This window comes from Etheostoma cragini, chromosome 20, assembly GCF_013103735.1.
Source record: "Etheostoma cragini isolate CJK2018 chromosome 20, CSU_Ecrag_1.0, whole genome shotgun sequence".
Taxonomy (NCBI): Eukaryota; Metazoa; Chordata; class Actinopteri; order Perciformes; family Percidae; genus Etheostoma; species Etheostoma cragini.
Window position 1 is genome coordinate 15,875,262 of NC_048426.1, and position 16,102 is coordinate 15,891,363.

The 16,102-nt window shown below is 40.5% G+C and overlaps 1 protein-coding gene across 11 annotated transcripts in view; it reads right to left on the reverse strand.

The window, feature by feature from the left end:
* Positions 1–16,102, reverse strand: part of LOC117935927 (ryanodine receptor 3-like) — a 103,798-nt gene that overhangs the window by 13,842 nt on the left and 73,854 nt on the right. For 7 of the 11 annotated variants that reach the window (XM_034858563.1, XM_034858562.1, XM_034858561.1 and 4 more), the window contains 27 exons: positions 15,054–15,116; positions 14,802–14,877; positions 14,057–14,180; positions 13,814–13,929; positions 13,655–13,722; positions 13,426–13,547; positions 13,202–13,251; positions 11,963–12,023; positions 10,920–11,158; positions 10,653–10,734; positions 10,417–10,547; positions 9,773–10,096; positions 9,114–9,354; positions 8,901–8,988; positions 8,708–8,800; positions 7,978–7,992; positions 6,164–6,334; positions 5,942–6,001; positions 5,727–5,861; positions 5,077–5,189; positions 3,543–3,639; positions 2,244–2,353; positions 1,884–1,935; positions 1,740–1,796; positions 1,546–1,645; positions 1,378–1,457; positions 1,222–1,298 (listed from right to left, as the gene is read on the reverse strand). In XM_034858563.1, coding sequence (XP_034714454.1) covers positions 1,222–1,298; positions 1,378–1,457; positions 1,546–1,645; positions 1,740–1,796; positions 1,884–1,935; positions 2,244–2,353; positions 3,543–3,639; positions 5,077–5,189; positions 5,727–5,861; positions 5,942–6,001; positions 6,164–6,334; positions 7,978–7,992; positions 8,708–8,800; positions 8,901–8,988; positions 9,114–9,354; positions 9,773–10,096; positions 10,417–10,547; positions 10,653–10,734; positions 10,920–11,158; positions 11,963–12,023; positions 13,202–13,251; positions 13,426–13,547; positions 13,655–13,722; positions 13,814–13,929; positions 14,057–14,180; positions 14,802–14,877; positions 15,054–15,116 — 2,945 coding nt within the window. The remainder of the gene's footprint in view (positions 1–1,221; positions 1,299–1,377; positions 1,458–1,545; positions 1,646–1,739; positions 1,797–1,883; positions 1,936–2,243; positions 2,354–3,542; positions 3,640–5,076; positions 5,190–5,726; positions 5,862–5,941; positions 6,002–6,163; positions 6,335–7,977; positions 7,993–8,707; positions 8,801–8,900; positions 8,989–9,113; positions 9,355–9,772; positions 10,097–10,416; positions 10,548–10,652; positions 10,735–10,919; positions 11,159–11,962; positions 12,024–13,201; positions 13,252–13,425; positions 13,548–13,654; positions 13,723–13,813; positions 13,930–14,056; positions 14,181–14,801; positions 14,878–15,053; positions 15,117–16,102) is intronic. The other 4 variants (XM_034858565.1, XM_034858566.1, XM_034858564.1 and 1 more) reach the window with 1 other exon arrangement.

Consider the following 16,102-nt stretch of genomic DNA (forward strand, 5'->3'; position numbering starts at 1 on the left):
AGTACGGCCAATTATATTTGTTGTCATTTACTGAGCTCCAGGACCATATTCTAATATTTACCCAAATTCTCAGCGCTTTTATCAGGTGTAGTCCGTAAATCAGACACTTATTGTAGGTGATTTTAATATTTATGTGGATGTTGGCAACCTTAGTATTGCTATCAACTCACAACTAGATTCAATTGGTTTCAGTCAGAGTGTGCATAAGGCCACTCACTGTTTTAATCAAACCCTCGACCTTGTGCTGACATATGGCATCAAAATTTAAGATTTAATAGCATTTCCGCAGAATCCGTTATCAGATTATTCTCTAATAACTTGAATTACTAACCGACTAAACTAAAGTAAATACAAGCTTCTACACTAGTTGCCTATCAGACAGTACTATTGCTAAATTTAAGGAAAATTTTCCAACAGCATTTATTTAATTCTGTTCCTTAATATAACAGAGGACCCTTATGTTAACTTTACTCCCTCCCAAATTGATAAATTTGCAGACTGTGCTACTGTGCTACAACCTGCCTACAGATGACTTTAGACTCTGCTGCTCCTCTCAAAAAGATGATGAAGCAAAGGAAACAAGCACCGTGATATAACTCCCAAACGTGCAAATTAAAACAAATCTCGTGAAAATTTGAAAGTAAATGGCGTTCCACCAAACTGAAGGAATCTCGTTTAGATTGGCAAGACACTCTGAAAATGTGTAGGAAGGCCCTCAGAAATGCCAGATCAGACTATTACTCATCACTAGTAGAAGAAAAGAACAACAACACAAGGTTTATTTTCAGCACTGTAGCCAGGCTGACAGCTCTATTGAGCCAACTATTCTAGTTGCTTGCTCTGAACTGTTAAGTCATTGTAAATTATAGAGTGTGGTCCAGACCTGCTCTATCTGTAAAGTGTCTTGAGATAAATTGTTATGAATTGATACTATGAATAAAATAAAATGTTACTGTACTGCACTTCCTTTAAGTTAGAGGATACAGTTTAAACTGACTTTTAGTACCTAATACAGTTCAGATCTTCAAAGCCACTGCATCCTACACTTCCCATAATAAAAAGAATACTTTACAAAACTGTTCTCACAGGTACTTCCTGTGACCAGTAAACAGACATTTCTGTATGTAGTTGGTGAATGTTCCCCTTTAAATTGCAGTTGAGGAATAAAACAAAAAGTAAATCAGGTGTTTTGGATGCTATAATTGGGTATGGGTTCATTACCTGCAAGACATCATCAGTCCAGACAAACTTTTGAAAAAGCCAACATCTCTTTTTTCCTTCAGGTAGTCCAGCATTTTCTGCATCAAGAATGAAGCACAATAAATAGTTGGCTGATGCTGTCAATTATACAAATTGCGCACGCCGACTGATGCGTACCTGCTGCACTAGTATGTTTCCCCCGTTGAGGACAGAGATGCCCAATTTGAGGGTGAAAGTCACCATAGCACCAAGCCGACCTGATGACCGCAAATCATTTATCATACAGTGGTGATACCAAAGGTAGCAGTTATGAAAAGGGAGACCGTTGAATGTGTCCCTTCCTACCTTTGCTGGCACTGATCATCTGAAGCACCATCTCCGCAGCTCCTCGATCATGTAGTCTGGCTTGCTGGTACAGCATCTTTTGCTTCTCCATTTCTTTTTCCTGTATCAAATGATAACACAGTAAGCATCACTTACGAATATGATTCAAAAACAAAGTGAAATGCCCAAGTGTATTCCTTAGAAATCAATAGCACCTCAAATGTTTTCTCTTTCCCTTCAACATCTTCTTCTTCTTCACCTTCATCACAGCTCTAAAAGAGAACACAGAGTCAAAACTGCAACATTTTGCTTAACAGCAGCATACTTTTTAGTGAAAGCAATTTAGAGAACAAAAGTACCTTTGCCATCATATCTGCATATGCAATATACAAGGGATCCTCTTCCAAAGAACTAACAAAAAAGGAAGATAAATAGCTGGTGGTTAAAATTTGTGTAGCTCACAATTACATCTCATCCTATTAATAACAAGAAAGTTCCAGCAGTTATATTTCTAGTCACTGCAATGTATGTAGAGTAAGCAGCACGACTACTACTAAATACTAACAAGAACGGCTTGTGTTTCAGTCCCAGTGTGAAATATATGTTGCTAATTTATCTTAATGCTGCTCTGTATTAGCTAAGAGGCAGGCCAAGACTATAATGTAGCCAAACATGTTGGTGCCAGTTGGCCAGGTGTGTGACAGTGAGTGTGTATTCACCTGCACTCAGTCAGAGCGTTGTGGCTGAAATGCAGAATGAGCTGGTGGAGAGGGTCTGGCTGCTTTCTGACCTCCTCCTCTTCCTCTTCCTCCATCTTAGGCTGCGTTTTCTGGACAAACCCACGGAAGTAAATATTGGAGCTCGGGCATATAGCCTCAATATCAGCTATTTGATCCCAAAATACTTTGTATGAGCAGTAGTTGTTTGAACTGTTACTTTTACTGTAGTATACACCACTTACCTTAAGAGAATGAGGTTGTATAAAAAAAAAACAGTAATATCATGCACTGCAGACCATACACCACAAGTACACACACGTACACACACGTACACACACACACGTACACACACACACGTACACACACACACACACACACACACACACACACACACACACACACACACACACACACACACACAGAGAGAGAGAGAGATCCAACTGGGCCAAGAGAGCTCACACAGCGGAAGATGTTCAGCAGTGTTAAAAAGGTGAAGAATGGAGTTAAGCATGACTCTCCATGAACCTAGTTCGCATTTTATCATAGACTTCCTATTCCTTCAAATAGTGTGCTTGGTTGGCTAGATCATAAACTTCGTTATCTGGCATACCACATTATGTGGTGCCCTGTGGCTTTTATTTCAAATAGTGTGGAAGTAGATGAGCTTTTCAAAAGTTGTATTACTGATAATTTAAATTGTTATCTTCATTTTATTACTAAAAAACAATCAAAAACAAAAGTTTAAAAAAAGAAAACACCCACTGGCAGAGTAGGGTATATTGATTTCCAGCGTGCCTTCACGATAGCTTCTTATTCCACATCAGAAAACTGAATTTGTTAAACTATTACATAAATCCTTGAAGCATTTTTTATCAATCTGCATATTTTGCTGTAGGTTACCATGTGTTACAAAGTGCCGATGAAGAAGCACTTGTATGAAATAATTGTAATGTTTTATGATTGTTAAAATTTTAGAAACACATAACTTTAAAAAATGTTACTGGTTAGTTGAAGCATTGAGGGAGGATGCCTTCTTAACGATGTTGGCCTGGACTTGATGGTCAAAATACACCAGCTGGCTCTGACATCAGTGGTGATGTCATGCTTGCCAAAGACAGTTGTGTGTGGTTGAGATACATCATATGGATAACGGAGTGCGACCTATTGGGTGTGGTGGAATTGGGCCACGTTTAATGATGACAATAGTAAAGGAAAGTGGTACTGTAGGGGCGATCCTCAGATGCCCCACAGCACATGGGTAACAACAAGAGGGCACTGGGGGATGACACAAGTACTTACTGCAAGATCCTGCACTAGCTTCTCCTCAAAAGAGTATTCCTCTGTTTCTATCCATATTCTCTGATAGGCCAGGAGGAAGAGGTTAATAGAGCGATGCCTAAGGAAGGGTAAGAGGAGATTAGCCTGGGTTAGATAAGAGCAGAGCAAAGGAGGGGAGAAGACCCTTAAGGAGAGGTTGAAGCAGGTTAGTTTAGGATACTGGAACATCCAACTGGTCACCTTAGATGAAGCTTATGTCATGCTTAGAAATAGATAAATGTTCTCTGTCTTGTCATCAGCAGGTAGGAATTGCAATTCTAGAATAGAATAAGGAGTTGATCTGAACTTTGTGTTAAGCACTCATGTATCTGCACATCAGTAACAGTTAAATAGATAGCTTGACATTTAAGGGGTGGCTCTTGGTTCACATTTAGCATTTGGGCAGTGGTATCAATCTTCTCATCAAACTCTTGGCAAGAAAGCAATTATACAAATATCTCTTAAAATGTTAAACTATTTATTGCTATACTGTACCGATATAGACCAGTGGAAAAACCAGCGGGAATATTTTCATGAGAGCTGCATTTGTAGCATAAACCGTGCCTGGAGGAAAGCGAGGGGTCCAATAGTTGAGAAAGGTATGCAAGGTCGTACAGTTGCAACATTGAATCAGCGCTACGTTACCGTCAGCATGGAGAGCAGACTGTCATAGTCTGAGTTCTCATGCATTATCTCCAGCCAAATATGTCGGTAGGCTTTCAGGAAGTAATTATTGTTTTTGTGCCTGAGGGGATGAGGTACAGTAGAGTGTGACATTGAGGGGAGAACAAAGGCTGAATAAAGAGACAAGAGAGAAAAGAAAATGTGTGAATCTCCGGGACCGTTGACATGATCGAGAAGCTTCAGATCCAGCCCTCAAAAACAAATCTATTAACCCCCACAAAAACAATCAATTGCGCCTGCATTCTAAATACTGTCTAATAATTATTAGCTACTGCATGCTGTGTCATATTTCACTGTCAACAACTCTGAATAAATGAGTCATGCTGTCAGGCAGGCGGGCAGCATAGTCTCAGCACATATTAAAGATGGCCACCCCCAGGTTGGGCCTCATAATTGTTTTCCTCCCTACTGTAGCTCTCTGCCTGACTTCATGTGATTGAGTTACAGAGCAGCAGGGCATGAAATTGCTAGTGTCCTTTTTTTCTACTCCTTGATAACAGCTGCGGGCCAGGCATTTGTCCTACAAATGCTGGGGGGGAGGCTGTGCATTAATGCAGGGTCAGAACCCAGGAAGAGAGGAATTAGGGTTGAGCGTCAGACAGAAGAAGAAGAATGTGTGGTGGTATTTGGCCAGCAAACACAAAGAGGTGATGTTACAGCACTTGCTCCACAATTTTCCATCTAATACTAGTATCACAAGGAGCTCTCTGCTACTTTCGAACGTTCAAGTGTTAAGTTGGATTTACAATCATCAGGCTGTTTAACATGGTTTTAGGCTAAAAACAGTCCAGCAAAGATGTAGAGGCTGTATGTGTAATGTATGCAGTCATACCGTGGCAGATTATAAAGTGGAGCCATGCGAAAGCAGGCGACAACCGCTCGCTTCCTCTGCTTGGACAGCAACTTCTGCCACACACATTTCTTGGATCTCAATGGCTGCTCCACCTAATAGGAGTAGAATAAGTTAAGATTACATGTTTAATTAACACTGGAGTGGCATTCTCTACAAGGAAAACTCATCTCTGATAACTGATAACTGGCACTTTCATCAGTTTTTTTGAGAGTCAGAAGCAATCAAGGGGGCCAGTGCAATTTTTTTGTCAAGGAGTTTTTACGTGGTTTCACGTGAGTGAAACACACACAGTTGATTCTATTGCTTTTTGTGGCAGTACCAACCAAAGTGAACAAAAATGGAGGAAAAGATGAGGTTCAATGTTTTTGTGATCTCACAATATACTGTACACACAAGGATGTGAATGACCAGAGCTGTAATTATGTGCTATGATTAATGGACAGGTGAGTGTGGAGGTGACCATATCCTATACAGATGTTTGGGACTGACTCTTTGGCAGTATATTTAAAGTGACATTAGCTATATGAATGGTGATATTGCACCTTCATAGTTGTTTGATGAAAAAAGCTCCCTGGGTGTCATTAGCAGCTCATAATATGTTTGGATATGCATAAATGTTTGAGCCGGACCTGCTCCAGGTTGAAGACAGCAGCAGATATTCTCTGGATACGGTCCACCACCCTCTCAGGGTCCAGAGGCCCCTCGCTTCTCATCGCTATGTCCTTGTACAGGTTTAGCTGCCACCTCACTGCAGGGTCTTCTGACTGAGAGTTTGTTACAAAGACAGATGTGAAGTACAAGTCTTGAAGCTAATAACCACAGTCATTGATTTGGTCATGCTCACCTTTTCTCGAAGATGCAGATTCTGCCGAATATGATCTTTGACTTCTTCATCTGTGTCTCTCTTAAACAAAAGCAGGGATAGGGATGCAAATGTAAAGCTTACAACGCTTTCAAAGAAGTGTTTTTGTTTGAGTGTAAGAGTAGATCTTCACTTGAAGCAGTGATCTCATTAGACCTACATCACATGTGTGGCCAGTGCATGGTCACATAAAAGTGGCCTCACCAGGAGGTAGCGAGTCTTGGCTAGAGAGATGAGCTCCTGGTCTCCTGGGGTACACATGTTGAGGCCGATTGGCAGCATCTTCTTCAGAGCAGCCACAATCAGTGAGGTCTGGATAGAGTAGAACTCACCACGCCTTTTCTTGTGTTTCCTCTCCTGGTCTTGTCCTCCAGACTGAACAAAAATCATGCTTTTAACCTCAAACAACACAAAGTGGTAAATATAATTTTGGTAGCTTGATTCACTGGTCCTTTAAAACAGGGCTGTAGTACTGACCTCAAGACGTTTTTTTCTATGGTCTCGGACTTGCTGGTATTTGGACTTGACCGAGTTCAGGTGTCTTTATTGTGTTTATCATAATGTTGGAGGGAGAGTGAAACACTGGCCACCTGATAACCAATCACAAACTAGATCATCTTTGCACGCCCTGCATCTTCATGCCCTGCTAACGTTATTGGTATTCATTGTCATTGATGCGTGCGCAGACACACACACACACACACACACACACACACACACACACACACACACACACACACACACACACACACACACACACACACACACACACACACACACACACACACACACACACACACACACACACACACAGATGTCTGGCAGTTATGCCATTATCAAATTTGGTTGTAGAAATCACCAGGAAGTTCTCATTACTGCACTTAAAAAGAAACACAGGGCAGACTGCAAAAGAAACCTATGGTACAATGTCCAACTTTGTAAGACACCTGCAGAAACATCATACATTGCATTAACTTAACTGCAGAGCTAGGAGCTGGTAGTTTTGTCTGTATATGTATTAGTGTATGTATTAACATTAATGTTAGCTAACATAGCGGAAGATAAACAGTAGTGTTCTTGGACATAAAGTTATGACTTACATCTAGCATTACTGGTTTCATGAGGTAAAAGAATTCAAACGATAATTGTGTACGCGATTGGTTATCGTGTAGTCATGCATTTTCTGTCCTGGACTCGGTCAAGACTCCGACTCAAACCTTTTTTGACTCGGTCTTGTCTTGGTCTCGACTAGTCCTGGTCTTGGACTCGACAAGGTTGTCTTGACTACAGCCCTGCCTTTAAAAAGGTAATACATACTATTTTACCAATTGTGATTAATGTTGCACTAAAGCACTTGGTTTCAACATTTAAACTAATACCTTAACAGTATTTTGTTGGAGCTCAGTTAACAGTGGGAGCACTCTCACTGTATCAGCCAGATGCAACTGAGGCATTTATTTTTCAGGCCTGGCAAAATCTGTGACAGACTAAATTCAGGCCACTGAAGCATAAAGAAGTTTCACACCTCAGCGGAAATACCGAACTAGCAAACTGATGCTGTTTAAAACAGCAAGACTTTACCAGTGAGGGGAAATTACACTTTTGTTCCAAATTGAAGTAGCTGGCTCAGTGAAAACACTAATTTACAACCACACCTACACATAAACCCCCACACACAGCAACATAATAACAGCATGAGGTAACTATTGGCCAAACACACCAGGGTACCACAATCCATCAACAACAAACACACAATGGCATGTGATCACATGATTTGCGACAGAAGGGCTGAGCTTCATTACTCCTGATGAGATGTGTTCCGCACAAAAGGCAATGAGGAATGAGCAAGAACCATGTCACACATGGTGATGAATGGAGGCCACAAATAATCAGCTGACATAACTACACTATAGACAATATAGCACAGCTGCACACGCTATTGGCTTTTCTGCTTAGCGACCGGAGCGTATAAGCCAATAAGCTGGCAGGTAAACAGCACATGCACTGCATCACTCTACCTTCTCCTTAAAGGACTGTTTGAGATAGAGAGAGACAGAAAGAGAGAGACAGATAGAAGAAAAGGATGAGAGGGCAATTAATGGAGGCACACAGTCCTCAGATGGACGTGCACTGCAATGAAAACCATTTCTTTGCCTTTAAACAGCTAAACCAGGCAGAAAAGAAAAGAAATGTTTTAACCCCTGTAATGCTGAAAAGGGGTAGATGTATGAATGTTAGTTTCTGTCATCCGCAGTATCAAGCTTGCATGCAATAAATTCTCTCACACACACACACACACACACACACACACACACACACACACACACACACACACACACACACACACACACACACACACACACACACACACACACACACACACACACACACACACACACACACACACACACACACACACACACACACACACACACACACACACACACACCAGTCAAAGTCCATTTTATTATAGTCATGTTGTTAGCAAAGAGGTTCTCCACTGCTTTCTATCGTTGGTCACATGTGTGCATTTGTGTGTTTACACATGGTTCACAGTAAGAAAAGGTTAACAGGAATTTTGCTCATTCAAACTAATCCTGCTTATTTATAGTTCTTTTTCATCTTTCTCACACAGGTCCAATGGGTCAAGGATATCGCTACACACAATTAAATGACTTTTAATCCACCTTCAGATCAAGGACAGAAAGTTTACAGTGTTGAGAGGTAGGTGGCAAATACAAAACTTACCTTAGACATCTTGGTTTTATTATCCCCGGTCAAGAAGGAAAGGTTGTTGATTTCATTTTGGACCACAAAGTTCTGCTCTTCTCTTTTGAAATTCTTGAGAAAAGACAAATGTCAAAGATAGATCATTGAGATAATTCCGAAAAGCTGAAAATTCTTCTGTAGCTAAACATATGGTGGAGATGAGAGAACGTACGTGTGACTTGCACCAGAGGATAAATATCTCAGCAACCATTCTGAAGAGTTCATTGGAGTCCGCATCTGGTTCTTTCAGCCACCTTGACCTGCAGGAAAGGTACAAGATTAATACATCCTCTGTATTTTGTCTACAGACACTAAACATCTGCCTCATCTTCCCCTAAATCCTCCTTTAAAAACAACGCTATCATCTGCTCCTCAGTGAGCTAACCTGTTGTTGTCCACATAGCGGATAAGCATGGGGTAGAAGGCGTACAGGTCCCTGCAGAGCACAGCAAACTCATCCAGGATGAGCAGCTCGGCCTCCTGGGTGTCACCTTTACTGTCGGCCTTCAACAGCTCTTCCTCAGACACTACCTTCACTGTCTTCTTCTTCAGCTTCTCAAGTGTAGGCAGGAAGTGGCTTTTCAGCAGGTCTGCACGGGCCTTGCTAATGATGGGTTGCACGTACACTGAACAGTGGCAAAGAAAATGTTACTTTAAATGTTAAAATGTTAAGGTATCTCAGAAAGTTGCCAGTATTAGTAGTTTTACTTTTTACAAACAAACGTAAACCACATTAGCAATTCAACCATTGAAGCTTTTACAATAGCTACATTTCCTGTTCTAAATAAAAATAAATAAATAAATAAAAGGAATAATTCTATTGCTGGTGTTCTAGAGAAATCAACTCCATTTTTTGGAATAAATTAAATTAAATAAAACAGGATATGAGCAGGGATAGCCTTGTCATTATATTAATAGTCAGAATGCTTTATTGCCAATATAGGCTGACATTGGACTGGTCATTCTGCAGGTCTTATGGTTCATGAAGGATTTCTGTGGGATGGAAAAATGATACTGTCTCTTTGAAAAAGAAAAGCAAACCACCTGCAATCCTCTTCATCCAGGAGGCCTCATCGATGCCCAGGTTGTTGTTAAGGATCTTGAGAATATTGCCGAGAATGAGGCTGAGGTTTTCTGAGGTGACTGTGGTGCAGCAGACGCTTACCCCGCTGGCTAGCTGGTTCTCGGGCCCCCTCTCCCACCAGTAAGACAGATAGTTACACAGCATGGGAAGCACCACCTCGATAACGTGAGGCATCTCTGTGTACCGCGCTCCAGACTCAGCCATGTCATTGATGTCCTTCATCAAACCGTCTAGCCGCGGCATCCCGGGACACATCTCCTTGACTGAGTCTGCTAGGCCTAGGTCTAAAAACATCACATGGGATTTACATGTAAACAAAATGGCATTTTTCTTATTACATTTGTTTTAGGGATATTTATCAAACTGAAGATTATTTGAGCACAGCGAGTGTAATGACATATACACTCAGCTGATATACAAATAAGGTACAAAATGTATGATGTATGTACGAAAAATTTATATCAGACTTTTCTCATACAGAAAAGATCTCAAAATGATAAGATGGTTGTAAATTGTTGTTTATTATTCATAATTGCAGGTTAATCTGCCCCCTTGGTCCACTGCTGGTAATTTATTTATTTGAGAATAATTACATATGACTCACTGGCTCGTTCTCTGGCACTTTTAGTATTAAAGACGGAGCAGGGGTTGTACGTGTTGAGTATCGGCTCCAGGAAAGCCACAGGCATGGCCCCAGCCAGGGTGGCCAGACACTGGCCAAGAGCTGGTAGCTGTCTGTGGGACACCGAGAGGAGCAGAGTTGGTAAAAGCGGTGTTGAATATCAGCTGGTTTCATCACTGAGCTTTTAAACACTTGACACAATGTTGAAGCTGAGATACCTCTCTACATAGATGTTTTTCCCAGTACCCAGTGCATAGAGACTGGTCAGGATTCGATAGCAGGACACTTGGACATCATCCACTGGAAAAGATAAAGAAAATTAGAAGTCCCCTTATTTATAGGGGGTAAGATAGGTCCTATGGTGTCAGGGTGTAAGAAGCAGGTAATCCCTGTATTACAATAAATTTAACATCAACACCAGACTCCAGTTTTTTAGCAGCCTCTCGCACAATATGTTTAATCATTCCTCTGCTGTCGGGACTCACAAAGCAGGTCGACTCCAAAGTGATGTTGAGTGATGTGTTCAAAGAGAGCAGTTAAAATGGGGAGTAGAGCTACGGTGGTGTAGTTAATATTCTGCGACACGCCTTTCATCTGGGAGCGAGAGTGAGTGAACTTCCCCAACTTCAAGTTCTCAAACGTCTTCTCCAGGTCCTCTGCCGCATTCTCAAAGAATGTCCTCAGCCCCACCCTCACCAACTCCGAGCCAGACTTCATCACCGTCCTGTTGGAGTGAAAGAGAGCTTGATAAAAGACTATATATAAACTACTGGATACACCCTTGGAATGCAAAAGACAACACTGTTTACCCACATTTGGACACGCTCAAAAATGCAATTACTTCACTCTCACAATCACTGAAGGTTTTAGTCATGAAATGTGAGATTTGAGTATCAACCTGACAGCCCTTGCATTGACACATCAAAGATTTTTTTAATGAATAAGGCAACTATTCAAATCCAAGGGGAGTTTACCAATGTTACTGTATGACACTGAAAAGCACAACACATCAATATTATTAGTCCATCCATTTTGAGCATTTCACAGTTGATGTGTCTCACTGAGAAGGGGAAATGAAAGACAGTCTGTGGGCATCAGCTGCACAGTAGCTCTTCAGCACAAACAAGACACAATAATGCATTGCCCATTAAGCCTCATTATGTGTGAGCTGCATAAACAAACAGTACATTGTCTCTAGGGAACACTATAAGCCTTTTGCTTATTTAAATGCCAGAGTATGCTCTTTGTTAATACCAGTACATCCCAGAAGACACTGCAGTGATAACTGTTTAAAAGAAAATGCTCGTAACAGACATGTTCCTCTTGAGGGTCCTACGGAGGTTACAGTCTACGTCATTGCATTACACTGGAAAAATGTCATTGGGTTCATAAACAATTTTTGTTTGTACACTATCAATATCCAACTGAGGCTTTTGTTAACATTTAAAACTGTGTTAGTTTTCATTTCAAGGAGAAAACGCAAAGCTGCCAGGTTCCCTGTGAATCTCATGTTCTGCCAAATTCTCACCTGGTGTCCAGGGTGTGTGCCAGAATATGCAAACAGCTGACAATAGTAGTGGAGTCGCTCCCTACAAGACAACACAAAAGACTTCAATACGACATGAACATATACACTTGCATCCATGTTTAGGGCTATTACTTGACCTGAACTGAGCCTCTCATGTCAACAATAAGTTTATATATGTGTATGTACCAAACAATCAACAGCCTCCAATCAAACAGGTGGGTTAAGGGGTCAGTTAGGCATGGTAAAGCTAGTGGATCATGTGGGATATCCACTGGCGTATTGGGTTAACGTCTCAAATTCAGTGGTTTGTCTTTTTAGTTGTTGTTGATAGGACTAGTTCAACTTTTTGAGAATATAGGCATATTTGCTTTCTTTTTGATAGTTAGATGAGAAGATTTATATTGATCCCATGTCCGTATGATAAACATAAAGCTACAGCCAGCAGCCGGTTAGCTTATCATAGCATAAAGACTAGAAACTGGGGGCAACGGCTAGCTTTTCTGCCTAAAAGGTAAGAAAATCCACCAACCGGCTCTTCTTATGATCACAAATAAACATGTTATATCTTGTTTGTATTATATGTAATTAAATGTAGTATTTGGTATCTAATATGATATCAAAAAAGTGTTTAGATTTGCTATGTACTCAAAACTATATTTTTAGGGCACTGTTAATAAAGTCCTTAAGACACCTCAGTTCATGAGAACCAAAAATACTTAAGGAGAACCAACTTAAACGGGCAAACCACTCCAAAATCATACATATTTTTGCTTCTTTTTTTTAAATTCTTTTTTTTAACATTTTTAATCATGTATGAGAAGCTCATTCTTTTTAACAGCATGAGATTAATGGCATCCTCCTCGACTGAGCTGTAGCATTAGCTAGCTAATGTGAGCTAGCATAACCAGTAAGGTAAAGTTACAGCCGTGCTGAGGAGGGCATGAGTACACACACCTCTTTCTGGTGGTGATACGGTTGGCGAGTGTAGTTTGGTAGAGAAAAAAAAATGTTTTTAGATGAAACTGCTCAAAATCGGGTCTATGGATTATCTTTAGAGTCACTCTCAAGAGACATTGCTGTTGAGTTTATCTAATGTATTCTTTTGGCACATTTAGCACCACAAGCTGAGTGCCATATACTGCCATTGCATTTGGGAAAAGGCAGACGGTTTCTGAGGCTGATATCTCCAAAAACACACATGCACACACACTGCTGACCAGTCAGTAGCAATTAGCTTACCAAAGAGAGAAATCCTATGTCTGACAAGAGCTGCCAGTTTACAAAACAGGCTGGAGGTGTGATGATAGACAAAGGAAGGAAATCAGACAGTTACAATGAGTATATTCTTAGAGAGACGATTATTAGTTAAGATTATAAGAGTTTAGGATCTTAAGAATTAAGAATGGTAAAGAGTTATGGTCATGCTATATTGCTGTAAGTGAATGTAAGTGAATGTTTTGTACCTAGTGACCATCTCCTTCTCCTTGTTGGAGGCATATCCACTGCTGCTCAGGTTCTTACTAGGGGAGGAGAGGAAGTAGAGAGAGTGGTTCTTGAAGTACTGGTCGATGAGAGGAAGGAGAACCTGAAGGAGAACATTGACAATGTCAAGATCACATTAAGTTGACAGTAATTTAATTTAAAAGGGTTATCATTATCTGGACAGCAGTTGTGTTTACATGACATCCTTACTTTGGCAAAAAACTTGATTTCTTGTTCATGAGGAGACCTGTCTGTTTTGCCACTGGCAGCCATGGCCTCTGAATTGAGAGCATAAATAATAGATTTAATATTAAGTAACAAAACTACTTCAAGTCTCTTGTAGTCAGGGCCTATGTAATATTACCATACCCAGGTGGGCGATGAACTCCTGAGCTGAGTCAACATACTTCAGCAGCTTCTTGAGGAACTTGTAAGCAAACCTCTTCTCCATGGAAGAGGAATCCTGCTCTAAGTCCTTCAACCCCCTGCAATACAATAGGGTATTAGCTATGAATCAACACTTTTAACTATCAAATGGAAAGGTTAAGTTGTGTAAAGTTTCTGCAAGACATCAACGTGATAATATATAACAGCTATTCTGAAACTGTTGACCTTGTGATGCTATAGCCGTTGATCTGCAGGAAGCGGAAAAGGTCCTGGGCCTTCTCCCGATCACGGGCCTTCTCCTTGGCTGTCAGCGTGTCATAGGGCACCAACAGAGGGTGTGTTCCCCCACCTGAAACCACAGACAACCCAGTGTTAAGTAAGACAAAGTCTATATCAATGACGTTCTACTTTCTTTGTGTTGTAATTTTAAAATCTGGTTAAATTATGAGGACTAGAGTTAACTGCTCTTCAGATCTCTGCAGGGTAAATCCAGATAGGTAGCTAGACTATTTGTCCAATCTGAGTTTTCTGTGGCACGACTACAACGACCTTTGACTGTACACACCCAAAACAAGTTCGCAAGACTGGCCAAGACAATTGTGATTGGTTTAAATATATGCCAATAAACCAGAGTAAGTTTTTCTGCCAACCCGGGATGCTTAGTGGACTCGCCAGACCCTCCTCCGCAGCGCTGTGGAGCAAGTTCTGTCAATGCAAGACTAAGTAAGACTTGATGAGCTCTGCTCTACTATGTGTCTGTGCAAAGGCGAAGTTGACATGAAGTGGATGTACTACTTAGCTGAACCTATTTAGTTGAGACTGGTGAGGCAGATACACACATAAGCTCATAGGCACAAATTAAAACTGCAACAAGCGAGTGGCACCTTAGATCCACCCACAGGCATACTGTCTCTTCCATCTCTGTTTTGCAGGTATCTCCTAGTAATGATTGAGTTCATCAGCAAATCACCTCTGCTTCCAAGCTCACACTTTTTCTTCCTGGCCCAGATGTTATGGTAATTTTCAGCCAGCACATCCACCATCGCCTTAGACCAAAGACAAAAGAGACAATCAGTACATCTCACTGAGGAGCATGTTCCGCCCACTTTACTCATTCACATTCAGGAAATATTGCTTTTCATCTTGTATTCAGACTGAGAGGTTGTTTGATGTAAAAAAAGAAGAAAAAAAGGCATTAAAAAACAAATGGGAGGTCACTCACCTGCAATTCTCTTGATAGAACCACATTGCTTGTGTCTATCGGGCTCGGATTGAAGCCATTTGCCTTGAAACGTTGAAAAAGATGAAGATTTACACTGAGACTGTGTGTTATTAATTATTAATCAACACTTGGAAAACACAAGATTTAGCATTATGCTTGAATGATAATACCGTGTCCTTAGGCTTTCAGTCTATTATGTAAGGAGATCAGCAACCGAACCAGCTTTGTGTCCACATAAATAACGGTATGATCTGAATGTTTACAACTGAAAACAGAAACTGCTGACAAGTGGTACTGTCCTAAAAGCAAGAAAATGTGACTGATAGCATAGTATAGTAAGCCAAGACCATGTTGCACTGACCGCTACAAGAAATCCTTCATATCACAGGCAATAAAACTTTTTAAAGCTTCATCATTTAAGTGTTAGATAAGTCTCATGTGTACGGCAGGGCAAAGAATCAAAGATGAATCAACATCAAAAATCGTGAACTGTTATCAACAAATTTTTCCCATGACGATAATTTCAATAATTTCTTTCTGTTGATAGGCCTGCTATCGCCTTAAAAACATTCTGTCGCGTATGTGGTCACGTGACTTCGCCCGCACCAGTCAGCCTTGGGGAAAGCATAACGGATGATAACTCAAACACAGAGTCTGAGTCAGCTGAGCAACTTGTGCCCAAAAGAAAAATAAGGCAGTGTCCATTGTCTGGAAAAATTTTGGCTTTAGAAAAGATGATTTAGAACAACGTGATTTATTATTGTTTATTTATTGTAAAATGTGCAGTTAATTATGATTTGGGTTTTAGGTTATATCACAATACCGCATTAAGTGCAACTTGCACACAAAAAAAGTTTTACTTACATCTTTATAAATACTATTTTAGTATAAGCATTTGTACTTTCTTTCATTTGTATTTTTTATCTTTATTTTTTTAATATTTTTTTTAATCTATTCTATTTATTATGTATTGTATGTACAGTGGGTACGGAAAGTATTCAGACCCCTTTAAATTTTTCACTCTTTGTTTCATTGCAGCCATTTTCCAA